The sequence below is a fragment of the Cupressus sempervirens genome, chromosome 10 (assembly GCF_028749045.1).
Source record: "Cupressus sempervirens isolate cs-2001-9-10 chromosome 10, ASM2874904v1, whole genome shotgun sequence".
Classification (NCBI taxonomy): Eukaryota; Viridiplantae; Streptophyta; class Pinopsida; order Cupressales; family Cupressaceae; genus Cupressus; species Cupressus sempervirens.
The window spans coordinates 77,490,388-77,518,293 of record NC_143127.1 but is presented as its reverse complement, the minus strand read 5'-3'; the positions used below and the strand labels follow the sequence as shown (position 1 = coordinate 77,518,293).

Sequence of the window (27,906 nt, the reverse complement as noted above, 5' to 3'; positions counted from 1 at the left end):
TGGATATGTCCCATGCGCAGAAACCATGTTGACAACACAAACTTGTGGTCTTCTAGCACTTCTTCGTGTGAGGACTTTGATATGCTCACATAAGAAAATGAGTTCTGGCACAATGCCCTGACATTGATCGACTAAAACACTGTAAAATGAATAAAAAATCAATCAAAATGCATCAAATTTGAAACAACAATAAGGTTTATTGACTACTTACACGTGGTTCATAGTTTGTCAATTGACTGTGATGCCTGGATCGCTCTAATCGATGAGAATGCATGGAGACCACCATTTTCACCTCAGAGCTCCTTCTCCACAAAAGACAAATGATCAAATGATTTGAAAATGGCCCTTTTAGCACTTATATAAGTTTTGACCTAATTTTCAAAGTTCTCTGATGGACGTGAAAATCACCCTTGGCTGATTGGACTCCTCTGAACTCATTTTTTGGATATAAAACAAAATATTACACACTTAAACACCTCAAAATCACATTTTAAAAGGTTGGGATTGACGTGATCGAACGCTTGCACAATCTATCTTTATGATACCATACAAATCTTGGTACATCATCAATTCAACATATTCTCAAAATTCTTGAAAATTTCATAAAAAGTCAACTTTGGTCAAACTTGGTCATTCAAACCTCTGAATCACTTTGATTCATCTCAAAATTTTGTACATGCTCTTCTGATCTATTCTAAATTATCCTGAATCTCCTCTCACATAAATATCTCTTCGTATTTTGCTTTACAATACTATTTTTGTTGTGTCATCTTTCAATTTCACTCCCAAGGAGGCAAGATGATTACATTATTGAATCTTTCAAATCTGGTTTCAACTTAATCTGAATTTAATGTCCTAATCACTAGGGGCACCTCACTACTCAAGGCATGTTTGGTCCCTCTATCTGGCATCATATGCTATCTAGCTTACTTATTGATCATTTGATCAAACTCATAACAATCCTTGTCATAGCTCAATCGGCAGGTATCTAGAAGTTCTATCTAGACTCCTAAGGATCAAGCCTCATTTTGGGGATAATCCTATGACTCGTGATAGGTCTTGTTTTTTTTTTTTAAGGGACCAATACTCAAATGTTCTATCTATACTTTGGAGGATTAAGCTTCATTTTAGAGATAATTCTAAGCTTTTTTTCAATCATTCTTTAATGGATAGGTAGCAGGGCATTCTAACCTTGACTTTTGAGGATTAAGCCTTGTTTTGAGGATAATCCTATGAATTGTGATCAATCTTGTCATCTTTTAAAGCACATGTATTGGTGCATTCTAACTCTAACTCCTTCGAATTGAGTCTCATTCAGGGAATGATCCTATGATTTTGTATAATCTTGATTCTATTGGACTGATATCTAGGTGTTCTATATGGACTCTAGAGAGTTAAGATTCATTTTGGAGATAACCCTAAATATCTCATCAATTGGTTTTTGTATCATCAATCTCAGAACCAATCTCAGTGCTTGTTTTATACTTCAACCTTTTGATTTCTTTGAATCAATGTGTTGCTCACACATATATTCAAAGAGGGGCAAATGGTAATACCCATAAATTGGCACATTGACATTCTAAACCAATTTCGATGCATCAATCTTGCAACATCAATTTATTGATCAATTAAGTCTTATTGTACTAGGCATTTCTAGTTCTAATTGTCTTTGCTTGTCCTAAGTGTCAAATGCGGAAAATTGGGCTAATATGTATTAATCATGTGCTTTTTTGAATGCCTAAATATTGATCTAAATTGATTAAATTAACCTTATAAATGAATTAATTTAATTAACAGTCCTAGCACTTTAATTAAATTAAAATCCACCCTCTTTAGCTAATACACATGAAAAAAGGAATTAAACATATTGATTTAATAAAATATACAAATCGTGATTGTTGGAAGTAATTATTTAATTAATAAGAATATTAGATTAAATGACATCATATTTGAATAGAACAATATTCTTTCCTAATTCATCTCACATGAAAAGGGAATTAAATATCCTCGTCATAATTGTTGAATCTAATTATTTAATTGATTAGAATATTAAATAATTATGAGGCCATATTTGAATGGATCAATATTCTCCCCTAATTCATCTCATTCAATTCCATCAAGAGGATTCAATCTCTCATTTGATATGAACCATACATTCAGTTTAATCTTGACCGTTGGTTAGGTCCAAGATTCTATAAAAGAGATCCTCGATTGTTTTTTACAGTTGTGGAGGTTTTGTTTGTACTCATACAAACACATTTTAGGTGCTATTTTTTTAAAATGCATGATTGATTGTCTACTTTCCAGATCTAGTATCAATTTGGAGTAATATTGAGTGGACATATTACTTTTACCATTTGTTCATTTTTTGGCCTATTTTGACACTTGTAATTGATTAGGTATTTTAGAGATCTTGTGTCCTAATTGTATTGAGTAAACTAGAACTATTTCAAAAAATAATCCGACACCTTCTAAAACAATGCTTGAGACCTCTTCTTGTCTAAAACTTCAGACCACTCACAAGTATCACACATGGAAGACCTTGATGACATGGCTTCTTCGGTCAAAAGGGTTGTGATCTTGTTTGGATATCATGCAACCAGTTTTATAGAGGCCTTTTGAGGTCATGTAGCACAGGAACAAGATGGATGAGGCAATGAGGTCGATTGCTTTATAGGTATCCAATCGTCTACATTTTCATCTTGATGGGTTTAATACCCTTCTAGATATGTGGACCAAGCTTGATGGCTTGTTTGGTACGATGAATGAGTTCAAGGCACTTTAGACTGAGGCAGTGCTTACCTCTCTTGTACCAGATTCTTTTCCTTCCACTGAGGACTTCTTGATTAAATTCAAACAATAGAGATCTTTATTGTAGGGTTGTGCGAAAACCAAGACTAACACTAAATGCATCTATCTGATTCTTTCTAAGCTTCATGGAAACTTTCAAAATTTTGCTTCTACCTTCTATTCCACCAAAGGTGCTCTGAGTAATAGATTTACCATGCCATCTTTTGAGGGTTTTAGTGATTATTTGACTCCAAAGTATGCCAAGCTCTCTTAGTTGGATTCTCTCACAAGCTCACAAAATTATGCATTGGTAGCTTGGCCATCTTCTGGGACGAAGGAGAAGACACATAAATCTCATTCTACAAAGTTTCATATTGATTCTAGCCCTCACAGTTCATCAGGGCTGCCTCCTCCTAAGGGGTTAAACCAAAGTCAAAAAGAGTGAAGTGTGATTATTACAATAAGCCTAATCATGATTAGTCACATTGCTATGAGAAGAAGTTAGATGACTATGCCAAACCGGTTTCAAATTTGATAGCTCTCCTTCAGAAGAGCAACACTGATATTCCTTCTACTTCTCATAGATATTCTTCATCATCATCACTTTATTCAGATGGTAGAGATATAGGAAAGGGTCATGCACCATGTACAACTACTACTGTACCCTCTTCTAGATGGTTACTGGATTTAGGTGCTTCACACCATATGGCATCTTCTCGGGATTTGTTCTTTTCTTTTGAGGCTTCTCCTACTCTACACATTTTGATAGGGAACAACACTGTTATGACTGTATGTGGGAAAGGTTTTATTGACATTGACGATGGTCCATTTCATGATGTGCTTTGTGTTCTATCTTTTTCCTCTAACCTTCTTTCTATTTATCAGATTACACACAGAGGGATAGGGAATACAGTTGAGTTTGCACAAGATTCAATGTACATCAAAGATGGTGAGACAAGAAATATTGTTGCTACAAGAACTGTTGATCTATACTTCCTACCTATATTCCTTCTCACATTTTAGTCCACCGTATCCACTATTGGAGACTCACTCTCCTTCCTGAGAGTCTACTGAGGTGAAATCAGATCGCTTGAACTTATCTATTGTTCCTAAGACCAGTGTTGTGACTTCTACACCTCCACCTCTTGTTTAGATTCCATCTATTACACATGATTACTCTTCAACATTGCCTACCACGGTAGCTGTAGTCATCAAGCCACCTATTGCAGTTGTTGAGGATATATTAGAGGACACACATCTCCTCTTAGATGACAGATTCAACACACCTATTATCCCACCTCCATTGGAGATTCTATTTTAGGATTTTCATGCTTTCTCCTTTGAGCATCAACTAGGACTTCCAATTGCACCTTATATACGTGGGTTTTTATTATCCTTGTCCATTGCCTTTGTTTCCTTTATATTGGAGCCACACTAGTATGTTCATCGACACATGAGTTTTACCATTCTAAGGGGGCTATGGATTCTCAAGCTTCTATCATGGGGGCTCTCATTGTACTTATGGTCTTGAGAGAGTCTCGTGAGATGTTTCATTTGTGCATCATTTTCTATCTCTTTTTGGAGTAGGGTTTTTCCCTTTGGGTTTTCTCTATTTCTCTATTTCATAGAGATTTAGTTATGTTGGGTACCTTAGTAGCTCTTGTTGTTAGAACCCAAGTTTTCTTTTAACATTGTAGTTTATTTGCATTGTTTGTAGCTGCATTGTTGTTCATCTTAAGGGGGGGGTTTTAGAGTAAAAGGTTTATTTTATTTTATTTATTAAATCACCTTTACTTCCTTATTAAGATTTCAGTCTATGCACCTTGCATTTCCATTTAATAATTAATTAGTAATTATTAAATGCCATTTACCTTTTAGGGTTTCGATCTCCTTCATAAGGATTGATCAATTGTAAATTCATTCATTTTGTTTTGCACAAGCAAATACAATTTTCTTATGTGTTGAGAAAACCCTTCTCTCTCTACTCTTCTTTCTTCTTTGTGACAATCTATTTGCATGCAAGATATATAGGGTCTGTGGATTTGTTTGTCATCAAATTCTACAATTATTGTTCCTCGAATGGTATTCATACGTAGAAAATTGTTCTGAGGAGTCGACAAGAAAATAGAGTGGTTGAAAGCATGAACAAGATAATAATGAAGTATGCAAGGAGTATGAGGTTGCATGTTAGGCTATCCTTAAATATGTGGGTAGAGTCTATTAATATTGTTGTATATTTAATCAATAAAGGTCACTATCCTTTGGGTTGTGGTATTGCAAAGGAAACATGGACTAGTAAGAAGGTGAGGTATTCTTTTCTCATAACCTTTAGTAGTGAAGCATTTGCACATATAGATTTTGAAAATATAACTAAGATGGACACTAAATCTATGAAATAAGAATTTGTTGGATATAGGATTGATGAATTTGGCTCTAGACTTTTAGATTTTAAAAATCATAAAACAGTAAGAAGTAGGGAAGTCATATTCAATGATAAAGTGTTGTACAAATATTTATTGTAACAACATAAGCATAAAGAAAATGATTACATTGGCTTGAATGATACCCAAAAGGATGATGTTCTGGTAGTCCCTCATGCTCCACAACAATATCAACAAAAAATGTGACAAACCTTGGTGAATGTTAGATGGTCCACAAGGTTAATTATATCTTTAGAAAGGTTTTCTCCCTCTCTATACTCTATATTATAAATAGATGTTGATGAACCAAAATGTTATGATGAAGCTATGTAGGTGGATACAAAGCTTCAACAAGAATATGCAATGACAATCAATAGTCTCTTTTCTAGAAAATCAGACTTGGGATTTATGTAAGTTGCATGCAAGTAAAAGGGCTTTATAGAATAAATGGGTTTACAAGTTGAAAAAAGAGGATGGAGGCAAGAAAAGATAGAAAGATAGGTTAGTTGCAAAAGGATTTGTATAGAAAAAGGTATTGACTTTGATGAGATCTTTTTTTGGTTGCTAAAATAACTTCTATTTGTATTGTTTTAAGTATTGTGGCTACTAAAGATTTGGATTTGGAGTAGCTTGATGTTAAAAAAACTTTATTTAAAGCAGGATGAATACATATCTATGAAATAGTCATAGGGATTTGAGGTCAAAGGTAAGGAGAATTTAGTGTTTAGGAAGAAAAGTTTATATGGCTTGAAGCAAGAACCTCAACAACAGTATCCTAAATGTGACAATTTTATGCATGAGCATGGGTACACTATGATTCATCCAAACCATTGTGTTTATTTTAAGAGGTTGGATGATGAAAGCTACATTATTCCATGTTTTATATGTTGATTTTATGCTTGTAGTTGAGTCTAACATGGAGGGATTGAAAAAAAAGTTAGCACAATCATTTTCTGTGAAGGATTTGGGGGCAACAAAATAAATCCTTGCTATGAAATTTTGTAAAGATAGGAAAAACATGAAATTGGCTCTATCTTAGGCTGATTATATTGAGAAGGTGTTACAACATTATTGTATGGAGAATGTAAAAACTATCAGTACACCTTTGCAAGGTTGTTTGAAATTGACTAAGGATATATGTCCAAAGACACAATAAGAGGAGGAGGTACCTTATGATTCAGTCGTAGAGATCTTAAAGTATATTACGGTATGTAATAGGCCATATACTACACATGTTGTGGGAGATATTAGTAGGTATATGAGTCCTCTTGGGATTGAGCATTGGAATTTAGTCAAATGGATTCTCTAATATTTGAGAGGTACATCTAGTAAATGTTTACATTTTGGGGGCTGTACTATTGATTTACAAGACTATGTTAACTCAAATTTGGTAAGGGATATAGACACTAGGCGAAGTACTATAGGATATGTATTTATTGTTGGTGAGACACCAATGAGTTGGATTTCTCAGTTATAGAAGGTGAATGTTTTATCTATTACAGAAGCATAGTATGTTGCTACTGTAGAGGCATATACAGAGATGATATGGCTTCAAATCTCCATGAAAGAAATGAGACACCCACAAAGGGAAAATTATCTGTATACAAAAATTTAGAGTGTCATTCATCTTGCCAAAAAAATTATTTTACACTAAAAAACAAAACACTTACAGTTGCAATATCATTTCATTCAGTCTATTTTTTGATGATGAACAATTAAAGTTGATCAAGATACATATAGATGATAATCCAAAAGATATGCTTATAAAGGTAGTGACAAGGGAGAAGCTAAACTCCTATTCAACTTTGGTTGGTCTTCTAGACTAAATAAAATAAATGAACAATTGATTCCAGGGTGGTTCAATCTAATAAGAGCCTCACCAAGTAGCAATATTACTACAAGATTAGTCTCCAAGTGGGACATTGTTATTTATTCTAAAGCCTGATCAGTCACCAAGTGGTAGATTGTTAGCTTGTGGTTGTAAATATTGTACACTTGTTAGGGTTTGTGTGTAGAGCCCTCTGGAAAACTATTTTTAGGGCTATTTTTTCTTGGGGGGGGGGGGGGGGGGGGGTAACTATTATTATCTAACCCTAATTTTGTAAGTGACAAAAAGCTTATATAAAATGGTTTAGGGTTATGGAGTTTGGAAGAACTTTGACTTAGTAGCTTCTTCTAGTGGTATTGAGTTGTAAGGGGTTGGAGATTGTAATCGTGTTGAAATCACTAGACACTAGGAATATTTGACTGTCAATTCAGTAGACGTAGCCTAGGGATTGGGTGAACCACATTAAATCTTTGTGTCTTATGTTCTCTTATATGTGCTTTGTACTTTTATGATATTTATTATATTTGCAATGTAATTACTATTTATATATCTCTAATCCTTACAATTAGTAATCATTATTGATTCTGAATTTTCCTTGATAATCATCTATACTTTTCTTTTGATTATTTCTATATACTTATGTTTGATTTGAAATTTTGTGTAGTGCCTGCCCCTGGTTCGCATTTTTGCGAGCATTGTCAAATTCTTTTAAGCTGATTTTATGTATTGATTAGTTTTAGAGATACTAGATTTACAATATTATGATATTATTTCATGTCTTGAATTACAAACATATCTGTTATAATTGCTTAGTTGTTTTCATTTCACATGACGTTAATGATGTTTTGATGATTCCTAGTTAGTAAATGTGGTTTCTTTCATAAAAATGTTAACATGATGTCTTTAATGATGATTATGTTGTATTGATAGAGATGCATTATTATATGTACGCATTTGATGTTAGACTTGTGATTTTTACGATACTTACCCCATACTTGCATGTGTATGGTGTGCGTGTTTATTTTATCTTTCTGTCTGACGTGTTTGATGTGGTTAAGGGAGGGAGTTGTAGTCACCTGCTAGTCGGGATCTACACGATGAACCACTCCCTGCCATTGCCTGTTTAATTTAGATATATTATATATATGTACATGCTCGTCTTTTATGCAGGATGCAGGTACTGGGCATCGACTTCCCTGAATTGCTAGGATGAGCGTGCCCTATTACAAATACTCAAATGGTGAGAATGGGAAGATAATGATTAGGTCAATTCCTAGCCATAGCCTAAAATACTTGTCCTGCAAGGAGGACTCGTAACAGACTATCTACCCTTTTTAAAACCCATCAGTATTTTGTGTGTATGTTGTTTTGTGAGTCTTTGATGAATTTTCTATTAATTAAGTCTAATTTAAAGATTAAATTAATGATTTAATTTAATGGAAAATTATTATAACATTTTAATATTTAATTATATTTAATTAATTAAAAAATTAATTAAATAAAAAGAATTGAATTTGAAGATAAAACTTATAAGATTAAATTTAGAACGTGATGATATGTATTCAATTTAATAATAATATATTTAGAGTTCATTTCTAAGTAAATGCTAAATATTATTGTTATGTAAGTTAATAAATATTTATCAAATTAAAATGTTCAAAAATAAATTAAGAAGTTAAAAGATATTAATTTATGAAAAAGATCTAAGTTCGCATGATGCCTACATGAGACTAAAATATAGAAAATTAATTAAAAAGATAAAATATGTGAATTTAATAAAGATATGTGAACTTGATTAAGATATTTTAATAAAGTGCGCATGAGATTAAAGTTATAAATTTATTAAAGTGAAGTCAAGTGGAAAATTAAATAAAGTAATTTAATAATTCATTTGTCTTAATTAAAAGCAAGTTAATTGTGCGTTAAAGAATTAATTAAATAAAATAATTATAATTTTAGAAGTGGTGGTGACAGAAACCCTAAAAAGTAATTAGATTCTATATTAGAGGGTTTTCGGGTCATTATTGCACACACAGGTTGATGGAGAGCAACTCGAAGGGTTTGGAAAGAAAAGAATTTTACGTGGCTTGAAAGGTTTTGCTTGTGGTAGGAATTTGCATCTGGTTGTTAGAGGTTAGCATCAGATCTAGGTAGGATCTCGTGGCTTGACTGTATAGTGGGTTTCACTCTTCAAGTTTTTGTCTGCTCCGTGTCTTTTGCATGTGTTGTTTTTCTGGTATGCAATATTGTTCTTATTTGAGAAATATATGTACATGGCTTAGATAGATACTTTGTTGAGTTTATTTTAGAGGATTGTATTTGAATAAGAAATTAATTAAATACGAGAATCTATTGGATATTGAAATCAAGCCTGAGATTTAAAAGATAAACGTCTTCTTTCAATAGATTTTAAGAACATAAATTAATTTGGGAAAAAGTTTTAAATAAAGAGAAAAATTTTGAATTAGAAATTGAATGGTTAAATTTGGTTTTCCTATCAGAGTAATAATGTACATGTTATTTTTTTTATTTAAAAAAAAAAGAGTGGGGTGGGGGGTTTGGAAAAGAGAGTTTTATTAGTTTTATTAAACTTCATATAAATTAAAATTTATAAAACATAATTATAAAATTTTTAAAAATATATATATATTATAAGTAAGTTTCTTTTATAAAAATAAAATAAAATAAAATAAAAAAAGAAAAATTATAAAATGGGGTGGGTGGGGCCACCAACCCCCACCCCCCCAACTTACCTTTTTTGCAGCATGTGATTTGATGCACGACAGTTACGACTGTTGCCGTAGTAGCAGGTACTGCCATAAAGGCAGTATGCTGTTGCTACTACAGCAGCGAAGTTGCCACGATAGCCTTTTTATAGCCACGCGGACTTTAAACGTAGGCACAATTTGCTTTAAAGTTTGTTTTATTTATTTTGAATTTAGTGGATATAAAATTTATTTATTAATATTAATTTTTATTAATGGTTATGTTATATATCAAACATATATATATATATATATATATATATATATATATATATATATATATATATATATATATATATATATATATATATATATATATATATATATATATATATATATATATATAAATAAATTTTAAATTATAAAATGTTAATAAAATTATTAAAATTGATAATTGTTTAATGATAATATAAATGATTTTAAAAATAAACAATTAGTTTGTGATTCAATAATGTTTAGTTATTAATGTTAATTAAGTTATTATTAAAAGAAAATTTAGAATCATAGTTTGTGAATTATTACGAATATTAATTAATTTAATTAGATATAAATTTAATTAGAATTAATTAATAAAGGAATTTGTCCAATTAAGTTTTAGATTTATTTAATTATTATAATATTGATTATAATAAAAAAAGAGAGAGTCATAGATTATATCTTTGAGAATCAGCAAGTATTATTTTAATAATTTAAATAAATTACTCTTGGATTGTTTTTAGGATATTGACTTAAATCAATAAGAGTAAATTTAGACTAAGATTGGGTTAACTTGTAAGAGTTAATTGCAAAACCTATTACTTGAAAACATACATTGAACACAAAACCAAAACTTTTGTCTTTAAAAACAAACCCAAACTATGAAACTGTGATGTTGCTTGTACTATCTATGCTTTTGGATTTTGGGGTCGATTAGGTGTTGACCAGTTTAGGATGTACACCAGAGGTTTTTGTGAGATTTCTTTTATACCATGTATGTTGTTGCATGTCATGATGTGTTTTGTGATTCAAATTGAGATTATATTTATGAGATTTACTTGTGGAGCATTTATGTGTACTTGGATGGGAGAACCATCTTACTATCAGGTTGCCTATTAAGGAACCGAGTTTGATCTTTATGGGTGTTGTGGTATGGGACACAACCGTGTTTTATGTTCTTAGGAAAGGTTGTCTAGGTATGTGACTTGGGAGTGGCTTGCATAGGGGTCCGGGACCCAAAGTGGTTAGCGCCAGGGTAACCTAATGCAAGTTATGTAATAAGTGATAATCTAGTAAGTAAAACTTTTGGGGGGAAAACACACTAAAAAAGATAAGTTAGAGATATTTGACCCAACCATGCCTTGAGTGCTTGTATAGACTAAGGATGAGAATGGGATGAGTGCCTCGTCTTCTTGAGAGGGCTTCTAGTTTCCACATGTGTGATGTTGAGGGTCCGGGGTTCAGAGTAACCAGTCCAAGGTAACTCAACGCTTGAGGGTATGGGGTCTATTAAGAGATCAGTCTAGGGTAACTCAAGTAGCCATGTGATGACACTCCCTAGTATGTAGCCTGAGTCTCCTCTGTAGATTTGTGTACCTCTGGTGGTGTACTTATTATTGGATGTGTTTCTTATGGTTATTACTTTCATTGATTATGATTGGTGATTCATGGATGATGTACTTTTGACATGTGGTTATTGACTTGAGGAGGATATCTTTTGTTGACTTTATCTTATGATCTTGGTATTTGGTTTATACTTGGTTCGTGTATGATGTTGGTTATGTGGAGTTGGTATTGGATTGAGAGTTCTTACTTTTGGATTATTTTATCTTCTTGAGTAGCATGTGTTACCTTTGAGGTAGTTTTGGCTATTAGGGGTACCTTGCCTAGGAATGTTTTATGTTTGATTTGTCGTTTGAGGATCGTTCATTATCTTCCCTGCACGGTGGGAGTGGAAGCCTGACTAGGTAACCACGCGGTCGGGAGGTAGTGTCTTCTTACCATTTGGGTCCCCCTTCACATTGACAACTGTTGGATGTTCGTTGCAGAAGATGTACCTTTATCATTCTTATTTCTTATCTCAGAGACTTCTTTTCAGATGATGTATATATGTTATCATGTATTTTGATGTATTGTATCTATTTTTACATACCCTGCGACATGTGCAGTGGATGTTATTTAGTGGACGTACATTCATTGTATTAGTATACTTATGTATTTGCTTATGCGATTATGTATTTGTTATTTCTTTATGTTCATGAGACATTGTACTTGAAACTTAAATTAATTAATTTAAAATTATTAAATGTGATTCAATGTAGAGGAGCCCTTGAGGAATTGAAACTATATCTGTAATTGCAAATGTGTATTTGATGTGTATGTTCTTATTGCTTCCACATTAATGTTATCTTGATGTTGTTTAAACTTAAAAAAAAAAAATTAGTTCAGTAAACATTGTAACATGTTAGGTTTATTTCTCTTGGGTCCCTGAGCAGGGGGTGTTACATTTTGTAGCATAACATTCAAGATATAGATGCTTCTGATACAAATTTATAGATAATTTTTATGACCCCAACTACTTCTATGACCTTAATAATTTCTATGAAAATGACGTGGACAAAAATGCACAAATAATTGTAAAGTCATGCATAAACATGATTAGAGGTGTCGAGAACACAACATTATCCAATGATTATGTTAAAGACCTAGAAATATCGAAGATTAAAGATGCTGTAAAATTTGTGCGGGATACATCTACAAAATTGGATGCATTTTTGTCAATGATGAAAGAAATTTGTCATGATAAATGTTCAAATAAAAGGTTGTAATACCCTCTTCATAGTTGAAGATTATGTGACATACTTACATCCATATGGAGAACTATTTTATATATAGTGGCTTTGATAATACTTACATCATTTCAATAGTTGTAATGGGACTTACATTTCCCCTTTTATCTATGTAATTTTGATATAAACAAGTGGTTTATAAAATATTTTGGACAATAATTTGATGTCTACTATTATACTTGAAAGGTTTTACAACATCTTTTGTTGAGCTCTTTATCAGTTTGTAATAGTGAAGGCTTTAAGAAGTGTGTGTCCATAAAAATGGATGATTTTAATTTCAACAGACATGTTGCATGATATGCGGGGCATTCAATTTTCTCTCAAACCCATATGCTAATTCTAACCACAATCCTAATCCTAATGATAATATTCATTGTAAGCCTAGTTATTATTCCAATAGCATTAATGCAAATCCCAACCTTCAATTAAACCTACCATAATACTAACATTAAATAACCTTAGATGCTATCATTCATGATAACCATATTAAATGTTATCTACAACCTTACATTCCATCTTTCATCGTATCCCTATTGAAACCCAATTTCTTACCTCTGTCCTAATCATAATTCTTAAACCTACATTCTATCACTAACTATGTCCATAATTTTACTCTCAAACTGACTCTATAATTAATTGTAATGCTAACAGTACATACGATTTAACCATTAAGTTATTCTCTCCAATCCTATCCATAACCCTCTCCTTCACCATTTCTCTACCCTTAAAGATGTTGACATATTACTATTTATAACTCTAAACATTACACCGTAACACCAAAACTAATTTGACCATTTATGATATTCATCACACATACCTTTACCTATACTCTAAAACTTAATACTAATATGAACTCAACACTCTACTTTCCATCAAGTAATCTTAGTTCACCCCTCGCCATATTACTAATTATAACCCTAACCCCTCACCCTATTCTTTACCTTTAATGTTACACTAAATATGACACTAATTAAAAATGTAAATATAATGTATCTTATTCCTAACCATAACCTTACTTTCAACCTACCTGTAATTTTGACTCCTCATCATAACCCTAAGCCTAACACTAACTCTAATTATTGTTGTTAACATTGTACTAATCATAACTTTAAACCATTCAAATTAACTATAATCATGTTCCTACTATTGATCCTAGGTTAAGTGCTAAGGTTAAATGTGATGCTATATTTCTAACCCTAACCCCAACGATACCTTTAAATTTATATCTCTAACCCTAACTTTATATCTAACAATAATAATCTTTCTACCCTTAACATATTACTATTCACAAATATTAACTAACCCAAATTCTAATTGTAATAATCAACATTATGCTACTCTAAAGTTTAAACCATTCATCTTAATTGAAACCATAACCCTATCATTGACCCTAAGTGAAATGATAAAGTTAATTGTTATACTGACATTAGTTCTAGCCTCAATTGTAAAAACAACCTCAACACTAATCCTAGTTGCAACATTTGACCCAATTGTTACCCTAACACTAACCTTAACCATAACAATAACATTGACCTTAATCGTAATAGGAGCACTAACCCTAAGAATAACCCTAACTGCCACAATATCACTAACCTTAATTTTAATAGTAACACTAACCCTAACAATAATCTTAAATGTAACCAAAACCCAAGCACTAACCTTAATACTAACTATAATTGTAATTATAATTGTTCACATAAAAATACTTCCGAGTTTAAAACAACTCGCCCAATTGTAACCATACCATTGGCTCTAGGTTTAGTACTAAAGTTAATTGTTATATTAACCCCAATACTAGCCATAACTGTAATACTAATTGTTAACACTAACCCTAATTATATTGATGAACCTACTTGTACTCGTAACACTAACCTTTACCTTACCCTAACACTAACCTCAACCATAATAGTAGAACTAACAATAATAGTAACTCTAACCTAACAATAATCTTTATGTTATCTATTTCAAAATAAGATAATAATATATCTTCTCTATTACATTGCGACTTCTTCCAAATGGTCCTTTCCTCATTTGCCTATTTTGCCTCGTATGAATGAGGGGTAAATGAAAAAAGATGATAATGTTGATGGGATGGGTGGTCTTTGCCTTACCACTTTCTTATCCCTGCTCATATATGAGGTTTTGATAATTGTCATGATCCTCATCCCTTGACACTTCTCTTGCAACCTGAAGTGGCTTATACCATTTTTTGATAAATAGTTTATTATGAGAGAGTGATTTTATATCCCAATCCTCCTACACAACTTTAATATTTAATTAATAGAACATGGGCTATTCATTATAAAAATATAAATTTAAGTTACCGAATCAAATTTTGTAACTTTTGAAAATTTTGGAGGACTGAAGGGAAGCAAGCCGCGCAAAACCTCTGCAAGTCTTTGACAGGGTTGTAGATCTCCTTGCAAATTATCCATGGCCGGACCTGTTACGTCGTTGCACCGAGTTCACAAGCGCGTATTGTCCGATCAACAGAAGCGCAGAGAATTGGCTTTGCAGCGTCAGAGCCACAACCGCCGGGACTCACAGCTTCAAGCAAGGCGCCTCGCTTCCGCCTTGCTCTCCTCTTCACCTGAAGAAGACGACCAGCATATTCCTGAGCAGCAGCAGCCATTAGACGATGTGGTGAACGACGCGAGGATTGATGAATGGGACGTATATTACACTGGAGAGGAAGAGGAGGCCACGTCGTCGGGAAGTTCCAAGGCAGTTGATAAGATCGAAGCACACGAGGCCACAAAACTCAAGGGGGCGAGCGCACGCCACTGGTTCTCTCGCCAATTTATGCTGCCAGAGTGGATGGTCGATATTCCACCCCGCCTTAACCAAGAATGGTAAGGATTTGACTCTTGCACTTGGATTTTTTTTTCGTTAATAACCTCAGAGCAGTTATGTTTTAAATTCAGGGCCCCTTCTCGTTTTCGAGAGGTAGGTTGGATATAGCTGTAGCGCGAAATCTTTAACAGGGGATGCTATGTGGCGTTTCCTTATATCGAGTTCTGTAATTTTAAGGGCAAATTATTTTCACCCAAAGTTTCATTTTTAGATTGCCAAAGTTTTTCGATAGCCTTTGGCAGAGAGGTTACGTTCAGTCCGTTGCAAGTCGGGGGCTGTGACCAGCGTATCCTTCAACGTATCAAGCATTTTTTCATTTGCATCCTCAAGCAGTATAGTGAGAAATGGCGCATCAATTTTTCTGAAATTTGGAATCAATTTTCCACAGTATCTAGCACGGTGTTGGAAGTTATGGACTTCACAAATTTTTCTATGAGTTGCTGAATTTTTCTTGTCTCAGAACTGGCGTTAAGATGGAAAAAAACTACATGCCCAGCAGCAAAGAGGACTTGGCCTTTATTTTTTCACAAATCATTTACGAAAACGTACGTATCACTCGCTTAACAAGAATGGTTGGTCTTCCTTGTCTCATACTCAACACCAATGTATGATCATTGTACATATTCACATGTAAACATTGGAAATGGATAAGCATCTTTGTCATTAAACTGCTGGCAACGTGGAGTGAATTCCAATCCCTACAACAAAAATGGTTGGTCTTTCCTCTTTTATGATATTTGTCAATGTATGATCATTTTACAAAGTGATGGCTAAACAATGAAAATAGATATCCTTTTTACTTGTATAATGGTTGTCAATGTGGATAAACCTCGCAATCCCAATAATTATTAGCAAGTACCAAACGGTATGGACAATTGCTCCACCATGAATCATCATTAAGTAATATCTTCGATTCATCTACTTCTACAACAACTCATCATGAACTTAAATGTAACCTAGATGAGGAAATGTAAAAACCTGCGACGCTCCAAACCAACACAAGTAATTCACCATGACGACTACCAATGAATCAAGTTTCAACCATTACTTTGAAAGTTTGATAACATTAAGGCAACAATCTCAACAAGCCTCCTCCTACTTTATTTTAAAACTAATCTCCTCCCTGATCTTAATGAGTTACAAAAGAGAAGGCCTAGGCCTTGGCCTTTTATAGTTGCTCAATTATGATGAAGGACCAAGATCAATTCAAGATCAGGGTCAAGATTTTCTGACTACCGTGTTGGCCAGTAAGAAAATTAAAATGTTTTGAGAACTGCTGAGAAAAAATATAAGGCAAAGGTACTTGGAATAAGTTGATTGAATGTGTTTGGACATGTGTAGTTACAACGTTGCATGCTACAAAAGAGAAATTGTGGATTGTTGACAATGGTTGTTCAAACCACATGACCAGTGCCAAAAGCAAGTTTTCTACATTCATAGATTGGAATGGTGGTCCAGTAAAATTTGGAGACAAATCTTTAATACCAATTCGAGGTAAAGGTTCCTTGAGCATAAATGATATGTTGAAGTAAACAATGTATGGTTTGTTGATGGTTTAAAGTATAATTTGTTGAGCGTGAGTCAGTTGTGTGATAATCACCATTCAATAGACTTTTAACGTTCAAGGTTGTGAAATTAGAAAGATTGATTCTGGAAAAGTAATTGTAGAAGGTAAACGTACTGCTGCAATGTTTAGGATTTAAGAGAAGTAAAAGGCAAAAAGTGCTTTGTTAAGTTAAACTGATGAAAGTTGGTTTGCATAGGAGGCTAGGTCATGTTATTTTTGATAATCTTGTAAAGATTAGCTCTTCAAATCCAGTTAGACACATTCCTAAGATTGTGACGCGTAAAAATGTTGTGTCTAAACAGTGTGATTAGTGGAAGGAAGGAAAATCCCCAAAGGAGATGTCCTATCCCCCAGCAAATAGCCACACTGCAAAAACACAATAACAATGCAAGATCTGATACCAAATAACAACTCTTTATTCATAAAATAACTGTTTACGTGCAATTTGCCTGACTGTAAGGCCTTTCGGGTTAGGGCTAAAGACAAAAAACAATTACAAAACAGTTTTGCAAGATCCCTCAAGATCCAACTCCACACTAATCCCAGCTAGTCTAGATCTGTACTCTGGAAGAAAACCCCAAGGAAATCTCAATTTGTGCTCGCAAGCCCACCAAGCAATCGCCTGGTTTACCAAGCTTCAGCTACTAGCCCTTCTTAAAATTTGCTCCTACACTTCATCCTCCTTTCCAAGATGGATCAATAATCACTTAAAGACTCCACAGGACTCCCTACTTATACCCAACTAAGCCACAAGTCGGCCTAGTAAGCTACAAATTAATTAAACCCTTACATTAAATACATGTTGAGCCACAAGTCGGCCTCGAACAGATATTAAATACCAAACAGCTTAAAAGGCTTACAATGCAAATTAAATGCACATAGGAGAGACAATCGAGATCCAAATAGGTCTACACAAACTCCCAGATCAATCCACATCACGATCATCCAATACATGCATTAAATGTACCAAATCAATCAAGAAAATCCTCAAGAACTCCATCCTACAAGCCACATTGCGGAGCGTCAGCAAGACCACAAGTGTTGCTGAGCTCCCACAAGCATTGCTGAGCTCCCACAAGCATTGTCGAGTTCCACACGTACCGAGCAACCAATACATGCCGAGCACAACAGTGAGTGCCGAGCAACAGTAGATGTCGAGCTCCTTGAGCGACCGAGCCCTTTAATGATCGAGCACCTCGGCTAACACTACACCCAATAGTGACCGAGCACTACTCCTTTGGTGACCGAGTCCACAACTCTTACCCAAGATCCCTCTAGCATGCAGGATTGCTAACAACCCGAGGATGCTTCTGCATTAGAGTGTCAACAGGGAAAGCAAACTAGAGTAAGTCTTGAGCCCAAAGAATATACAAGTCTACAACCGCTTGAACTAATACACATTGACCTTTGTGGACCTACTAGAAACAAAAGGTTGAAAAATGAGAGATTTCATGTTGTTTGTAGACAACTACTCTAGGATGACTTGGGTAACATTTCTAAAAGAAAAGTATGAAGCCTTTGAAAGATAAAATTTTTTTAGAGCTAAGGCTGAAAAGGAAATTGACTATGAAATTAAATGCCTTAGATCTAATAGACGTGGTGAGTTTTTGTCTAACGACTTTTTTGCTTATTGTGAAGATGAAGGTTTAAAAAGGCATTACACTACATCCAGGACAGCTTAACGGAATGGGGTAGTTGAACGAAGAAACATAACGGTAAAAGAAATGACCAAAACCTACCTTAACGAATCAAACTTTCTGACAAGTTTTGGCTAGAGGTTGTATACACAACAATTTATGTTCTTAACATGTTCAACTCAAGCCTAACAGTCAGAAAACTCCTTATGAGTTGTGGAATGGTAAGCCAACCTTGGTAAACTATTTTAAATATTTGGGAGCAAATGTTATATTAAGCGTGATGAGGAAGGTCTTGGTAGTTTTGATTCAAAATGTGATGAGGGATTGTTTCTTGGGTATTCAACTCACAACAAAGCATACAAATGCTACAATAAATTAAAGAAAATTGTTGAATGTGTCGATGTAAAAATCAATGCACATTACACAAGGACAACTCTAATGATTGTGTTGTTAATTCTGAAAATGTGTTTGAAAGTGCCTCCACATCTTCAAATGTTTCCAATGAAACTACAACTACAACAAATATTTCTAATGATGCTGAAATTGTTGAAGATTGTAGCTGCAATAGAGATCTTAATCTCTGATTTTAATGAAATAGAAATATGTTTGTTATGACCGTTATGGCCATCTTCAGCTCAAAGAGACATTTGTGATAATATTTAAGATAATATTATATAAAAGACATTTTCCATATGTCATGCGAAGATGCATGCGTATGGAAATATGAAATGTTGAATATTTGGAAATTTTAAGTGTCTTGCATTTGGGATTTGAAGAGACCCTCATATGTAAGATGACGAGTCTAAATGCAATCTATTTATGTGATCGCTTGGTGTATTGCAATCAATTTAGTGTGAAAGCCTTGTACTCAAACATTTTTTATTATCAAGACAAGGTATATTTTCTTGGTGTGGCTTGGTTTTCCCCCTCAAATGGGAGGGTTTTCCCAGGATAATCTCTTATGCTTTTTTTTGTCTTGAGAGTCTCAAAACCAAAGATGTGCACCAATAGATTTGTGAAAGATTTTCAAAATCTTCGAGTGAAATAGGCAAGTTTAGAAACTTTAAAAAGTATTTAAAACCACTGATGGATGAATAGAAGGAATCAGGATAATTATCAGAATATGATCGACTATTTCCTAAGTTGCCTGTTCGAGTTCGGTTCCAAGTTCAAAGCTCGAGAACCAGTTTGCAAGTTTGTCAAAATTTTGGTAAGGTGTTTGGGTTTGTTTGGGTTCGTTAGTACAAAAACATGTAAAAATTATATATACACACACACACATTTATGAAGCATGAGTTAAAATTAGAATGTAGCATAGTAGCATAAACACATTTAAACAACAAAAACACCATAGACAATTAAAATTGTACTCATAGTGATCATACCATCATATAGTTCAATCAACTTCAACATTAAAGATTCAAAACATTATAAATATCAAGTTCAAGTATATCATTGTTTCACATTCATTGTTCAACTAATGGAATGAAAATCAGAAAAACTATTAATATTCTAAGTTATATGCTCTTCCTTAGAACAAAATAACCTGTTTGGAAACATAAAATGACAATGAGAGACCACCAAAAGCAATTCATGACAACTTTTAGGGTTGTTAACACCAAAAAACATTTCAATTTTGCCCAAAAAAGCACTTTCCAGCCATCCATGTGGTTTAGTTCGCTGCGGGTTCGAACTTTTTGGTGTTGGTTTGCCCGGTTTTGAACCTAGTTCGAACCATATTGTACCCGAAGGGCAAAAAAAGAACCCTGCCCGAACCAAGTTCAAACCGGACCAGAACTGCGGACTGGTTCAAACTTTTTCTGGTCTGGGGGGGGTGGTTACCATGGTAACTTAGACTATTTCCTTAAGTTATCCAAATGCATCAAAGAGATGTCTTTGTGCATGAACAATGACCACCTGATATGCATGAAGTGAGTTTTCCATAATAGCATTTAAAACTATTAAGAATTTGCAAAACAGAGCATCAAGCATTTTGGATTCATAATGTTGACATATATTCTAATTCCCATCACACTTAGTCTTACATAGAAATCTGGAGTACGGTTTGATAAAATGTATCAAAGGGAGTGATATCTGATGAAAATTTAAAGGTGGGGAAGGCTCAACAAAGGTATTGAAATATTGGAGCAAATCTCTCAAGATGTTGTCTCAAGGTATCTTTATCTCTGTTTTTTTGAAATAGAAATATGACTGTTATGACTGTTATGGTCACCTTCAGCTGAAGAAGACATTTGTAATAAGATTTTAAATAATATTATATAAAGAGACATGTCATGCATCATGCGAAGGGGCATGCATATGGAAATATGAAGAATTTTTATTTGGAAAATGAAGAGACCTTTAGTTGTGCAATGATCTATTCTTTATATATATCACATCAAGCGAGAAACATTGTATGAATCATTTTAATTATCAATAAAAGTGATATTATTGTGGTGTCCGATTTTTTCCCTTCAAGTGGAAGGGTTTTCTCAGGATAATTTTTTGTGTCTTTTGGGCATTGTTTATGCTCTTTCTTATCTGCTGTTTATCCAATATTTTCTGAGCAAAACATTAACATGGTATCAGAGCGAGGTTAGATAACAATGATTAACATCATCAAGAGAGTTTCTTTTATTTATTTTCTTGTGATGTTTTGGCATCAATGTGTTATCTCTTATTTCGATAAAACTTCAGTTTCATTTATATTCCAATGGTCTTTTCTATTGAAAAGTCTGGAGTAGTTTTGTATCTATGCAATGTCGTTTCCTGTGATTGTTTTCTCTGAGTTGTGTTTCTCTGAGATTGATTATTCTAGATTTAGAACATTATGTTGTGACCAAGTTATTGCAGATATTTATATTATATCGTCAGTTTTATTTTATTTTTTGCTGTGGAAGTTGGCATAGTTTCGCTGGTTTGTATAATTGATGCTAAATCAGCACTCTTATTGTTTTGTCTTGATTATAATTTTGGCATTATCTATTGTGGGCATACCTCCAACTGAGATGATGATTGGACTTCCTCTTCCTCCTCTAACTGGTCTCCGTCGTTACTGTTAGTTTATTATTTCACCACTTATTTATCATGTGTCATCAATTCTTTTATATTTTTATATTGTGGACCATCGAGTTCCCTTCTTCTGCTGTTATTGGCATCCTATCTTTATTGTTCCATCCCACTATGAGTGACTTTTTACAATTTGTAACTGTCCTTTGATATATGGACTGCTTTTTGCATGTTTCATGATATCGAGCCCTCCTTTTTCAGTGTGAAATTATCTGTTATGCATTGATGCAAGCAGTCTTCTAACAATTTAAGTGGTCTTGAGTTTTCTGCTCGAAGATAAATCCAGAGGGAAAAGTAGGTCTGGTACCTTGACTTCAGCAAATTGGAAGAGCATAAATACTCTCTTTTCAACGATGGGATTAGTGTCGGTTTTTCATCCTTTCAGTGTTCATATCAGGGCACCGCAAGCCGTCAAATTGCGTCTGCTGCTTCTTCCATTGCCACCCTCATTAATTTCAATTGTTTTTCACAACATCCTCTTAAATGGTTCTGCAAAAATTGTGCTGGGAATTCAGTGCCATGTGAATTGCTTAGGCGGGTCTCAAATTTTGTTGCAGAGAAAAATTGGGTTATTTCTAAGGGAACTCGCCCAAGAGATGAAAATTAATAGCTTCATGAATTCTATTTTTTATTCAAACCGTTTGTCAAGCTCTACTGTCTTATAATGAAGTGATGGTCATTTACCTATACCGTTGCTTTGTCTTCATCCTGTTGGTAAATGTTATTAACATCCCAGTAATTTTTCTTAGGTTTGATACTTTTATTTTTGTCGATTATTCTGTTATGTATTTGCTATCATAGAAGAGATTGCCGCTTATTTTGTTTTCATGTTTTTATTTCATCTCTGTTGTACTTACGTTAAAGTTAGGAATTTTTTTTATTGTATAGCAATGATTCAAATTATTACATTTGCTGTATGTGCATGAATATTTGTTCTTGTGATCAGGGTTGTGCAAGCGGTCTCAAGCGATTGATATTCTGAGTAAAGAGTGCTTATATGACTATTTTATTCATGGGACATAATTAGTTTTATTCTGTGTGTGATCCGTTCTGTTCTAGTTTTAATCTCCACGTGAACTATTATGTGTTACCGGCTTGATCTGTTATGCGTATGTGATTATGATTCAAAAAGAATTTGTTAGCAGAGGTTGGAATCACTATAAGAATTATGTTGTGCTTTTCAGGAGTAGGGGCTTTTGATTATCAGTGTGTAAGTTTTGATGGATCAATAATAAACATTATTTGTGTATATTTTGTGTGTCTTATTGTTGTGCGCATGCTGATGGATTATTGTCATTGATGTCAAAGATGAACACGACGGTTACTGCAAGTATCATCGATGTCAAAGTGAAAAAAATAAAAAATGACAATGACTATATGGGAATTCATATGTCATAGAAGATAAAGCTACAGTAATCATATGAAGAAGAGGATTAATGCCTCCTACAGATATGGCATAAAATAGAGTCGATAAATAGCAGATCTTCCTGCTGTAAATAAAATACATATTATTGCCGCCAAGTAATAAGTTTATCTGACTTTATACTCTAAGCACAATGAAAGCCCAAGGAGTGCACACAAGTGTTTTGGACGATATCATAACATGTTTTCAAAATCAAATAAATGCTTGCATTGAGCCTGGACTGCCATGTCTCACGATACAAGATGGGACAGTCTGAAATAGCGAAGACGCAGCATGATGATTACAGTGAAAAGGTTATAGTTGTAAAAACAGAGAAATTAGTGACAAAGCACTGGAGATATACAGCAGCAATATTAAATGGCAGCTTGAAGTCAGAGATTGTAAAAGCAACTTCCAGTGATTAGAAATGGACGGTTTCAGAATTCATAAAGACAAGGGAACTACTCAACATATTTTATCAAGCATCACAAGAATCAAGATGGAATTCGAAATATATAACAAATACATTCCATGAATATAATTCAAGTTGTAATCTGCGGTTGTGACAAGACTCTCAGTCTGTGTTGATCAAAGACATTCATAGTGAAGAACGTCAAAGATATGATGAAGTCTAAATCATGCAGAGATCATAATATTCAAACAAGCAAAGCTTATAGAAGTTATGATTCAGCAATTTTCAATGTCATATAAACAGTAATAAACTGAGGAAAATGGAGCCTGATGAAAGACAGGCAGCAACCAATCTCTGGGATTAAATTTGATGGAGACAAAACAGAATTACATCTGAACACCATGACTACAAGAGAGATACAACAGAAGAAGTAAGGATGAGTTGGCAGAAACATAGTCAAAGAAATAATAAAAGTACATAGTCAAAGAAATAATAAAACTATGTACACTGTACATGTCATTCCAGTATAAGAACGATCTCATTAAAATATACAAGTTATATATGTTATTTTGGTTAATGGGGAAACTATAAAATACACCTTTTAGAGTGCGATTAATTTCCATAATGAAGTGCAATGGAAATTACAATATAAATCTCAAAAAGTTAGAAAAGATAATGAATATAGTTGTGTGAAGAACAGTGAGAGGATATAGATCAGATTGGTAAAGCAGAGAAAACTATCTAATGTAGTGAGAAAGAAAAATAAAGAAGAATATCAAAAGATATATGTCAGATGTGAAACAAATCAAAGCATTTCACTAAGGAGTGTTTCAAGTGGATAGAGAGGATAAATGGAGTAAAAGTGGTGATTAAAGTAAATATACACACACACACACACATGTATGTATTTAGATATCAATCAAATATATGTGTCAAGTTTATATCAGATATAGAAGGATATACATATGCATCTGTACACAGGACAATTAGTCGGACCAAGAAGTCCAAGAAGGACATCTTGGTCATGGTATCTTGGAAGTGATGTTTAAAGCACTGCCTCTCAAGCATAGCCACGGAACCAAGGCCCTTATTGACCTGAGGCTGCATGGCGAGTCTCAAGCCGAAATGGGGTCCAAAGAACTTAATCGCTAGGTAAGTATAGGAGGATGTGATCTTAATCTCCCTACCTTGAAAGTAGAAGTAGAGATGAGAGGCCTTCAAGTAGTTGAAGACCAACACTCGGGTCTTGTCCAGGTTCACACCTAATTGCCATGAGTCACAAAAGGAGGCCGATCCATCAAGAAGCTGTTGGAGCCTCTCCGGGAAAGAAGCCAAAAGAACTCATTAACAAGGGAAGGTGCAATCCCTTGTTAATGAGAACAACTCGTTAACAAGGGAAGGTGGAATCCCTTGTTAATGAGAACAACTTGTTAACAAGGGAAGGTGCAATCCCCTAAGATGAACTCATTAACAAGGGATTCCACCTTGAACTTCTCCCTCACAAAGAAGAACTCATTATAGTACATATAAGAGTAACTAAATGTTGAGACTCCCACTGAGAAGGGGCTGCATTCTCATAGCTAATTTACCACAATAAATTACACAAGACTTCAATGCTTGAGCAAACAAGGATCTTTTTCAGTTACACTGCTACTTGAGCTTGCTAATCCTCTATAAAGAACTTAGCATTCTCCATAAGCTGCTCATGCTCCCATTGAATCTCATTTTTTCGTCTTTGAAGAAACAAATTAAAATGACAAATTGAGTAGGATCTTCCTGTTAGAAGATTGGTTGAAAGCATGAATGCTGATGACACTCCTATGGGGGAGTATTGTAGATATGTTACTATGATGATATGTTACATTCATGATTGAGTTTGTCGTTGATGTCAACATGATAGTTTTTTTGTAGTATCTGACAGAAGAACAACGGAAAGATCAAGTTAGTTTGATGTAGAGATGTTGGTTGTTGAAACCTTTGACATTGATGTCAACGGGGGAGAACATTGCATGAAAAACATTATGCTGGGGGAGAAGTATTGCATGAAAAACAACATGGAATGACAGTTTGACAGAAAGCACATTGAGATATATCAATGGGGGAGAATGATTGATGAAGAGGATTTGAAAAAGAAGATTAACAGTCTTTTTTTGGTATTCTTGGAACTAGATGTTTTTCATCTATGTTGTCATTAATGCCAAGGGGCAGATTGTTAGAAGATTGGTTGAAAGCATGAATGTTGATGATATTCCTATGGGGGAGTACTATAGATATGTTACTATGATGATATGTTACATTCATGACTGAGTTTGTCATTGATGTCAACATAGTAGTTTTCTGTGGCATCTGACAGAAGAACAATGGAAAGATCAAGTTGGTACAAATGATTAGTTGAGTGTTTACACTATCCAAGGTTATGGGAGATACTTCTGAGTATCTAGTATACGCAATTAACGTCAGATGAAGAAAGGATAAGTATAGAATAAGTTATGTAAGTTTTGGTGATGTCTGTTCTGAGATAGAGTTTACAGAGGCATGTTCTGGTAAACTTGTTATATCTCTTAGCAGAGTTGATATTTTGAGAATTGAGATTGAGGACACGAAGAAGACATGTTGATGATGATGTGGCTAAGTTCGCTCATCGTAATATTGCATGTATAGAGAGTTATTCAAGTTGCAAGGCGAAAGATCAATGTTATCGCTAAGTGTAACGTGTTCTTAATGTGGCCCTATAATAATTAATTGGGAAGGTCTAACCCCCGACTTAAGGAATTGTTTTGAAGACTTGATATAAAGGAAGGACATTTTCCTTTATGATGGTATGGAATGATATGTTTTTATGTTTGATTATAAGCAACAGAGAGTGCGGAATGCAAAGTTAAGCAGAGTAGTGAGGAAGTGAAGGAAACTTCATTGCCGAGGTTTTATTGAGTGATCCGAGGTTTGATATTTGGATTTGAGGTTCGTGACCTATTCTACAAGGTTTGACAGTGAATTGGTCCGGTTGACAACATAAAGGAAAGGAGATCATAATAGTAAATTACTTGTTTGAGCAGCGAGCTCTTCTTGTAGTTGAAATTCCATGTTTGGGTAGTGGGCTCATCTTGCATACATTGCACTACAATTCCTAACAGGGATTGAAGGTCTCCTAATAGGGACTCTTTGTAGTAAATGTTGTAATAGACTCCTAACAGGGTCCATCCTCTAACAAGGAATATTTATATTAGTACATCATCTTGTGGGCATCATTCCCACCGGGGTTTTCCCTCTGATCAAGGGTTTCCCTAGTCAACATATCTGTTATAATTATCTATGTGCATTTTATTATGGTTGATGTTTGCTTTGGTTGAATGGTTAAGTTTGTTTAAAGAAGATAAATGTTTTAATTGTCAGATAACTGATTCAACCCCCCTCCTCTCAGTTATCTTGGTGGACTATTGTTTTTAACAATTGGTATCAGAGCATCAGGTCCTTGAAGATAAAGTTTAACAACTTTGGGAGATCCATGGCGAACATGTTCAAGAAAGATAGTTCGAAGTTTGATGGAACAAATTATGGCAGCTGGAAGGAAAAGATGAAGACACATTTGTTGTGTATGGGTCTGGGATATTGGATCTTGACAAAATTAGGGAAGACAATCATTGCTGAAAAGGATTTGGAAATTTGCACTGAGGTAGAAAGAGATCTTTTCATGTGTGACATCAGAGCTAGAGAAGCACTATTCACTGCACTTCTTGAAATTGAGTACAATCAGGTAAAATCACTTGCTACTTCACATTTGATTTGGAAAGCTTTGGAAAATAGTTTTGAGGGTGATGCACATTCTAAGAAGTCGAGGTTACAAAGTTGGATTTGTGCATTTTAAGATGCTAAGATGATGGAAGATGAATCTCTAGAGAACATATATAGGCAGGATATTAGAAATTACTGTAGGTATTAAAGCTCAATGAGGAACCAAAGAAGATGACGAGGTTATATGGAAGATATTGAAGACTCTAACACCACCATTTAAGTCAGTAGTTCAGATGATACATTTATTGATATCTTGTACCAAAGATTTCACAAAGGAGTCATTGCTTGGAAGACTTGAAGCAATTGAGAATGAGCTCAGACAGACCAGAGAATTGACCAAAATAGAGACAACTTTCAGTGCCTTGAATATTTGACCTACTCTATCAAGGAGCACAAGTGCTAGAGGAGGTTTTGCTAGTAGCAGTAGATCTGAGGAAGATATAAAGATTGAAGGAGTAGCCCTCCTGGTAAAAAGAGAAAAAAGGAGGTAAGAAATTTTTCAAATGTTGGACTTGTGATGAATATGGTCCTTATGCATCGTCCTAA

The 27,906-nt window shown here is 34.1% G+C and overlaps 1 protein-coding gene across 1 annotated transcript in view; it reads left to right on the top strand.

Moving 5' to 3' along the window:
- Nucleotides 1-14,791: 14,791 nt before the first annotated feature.
- Nucleotides 14,792-27,906, top strand: part of LOC149532663 (snurportin-1 protein) — a 105,710-nt gene continuing 92,595 nt past the window's right edge. The window contains exon 1 of the mRNA XM_089804746.1: nt 14,792-15,480. Within this exon, the coding sequence (XP_089660872.1) occupies nt 15,062-15,480 (419 nt within the window). The 5' untranslated portion in view covers nt 14,792-15,061. The remainder of the gene's footprint in view (nt 15,481-27,906) is intronic.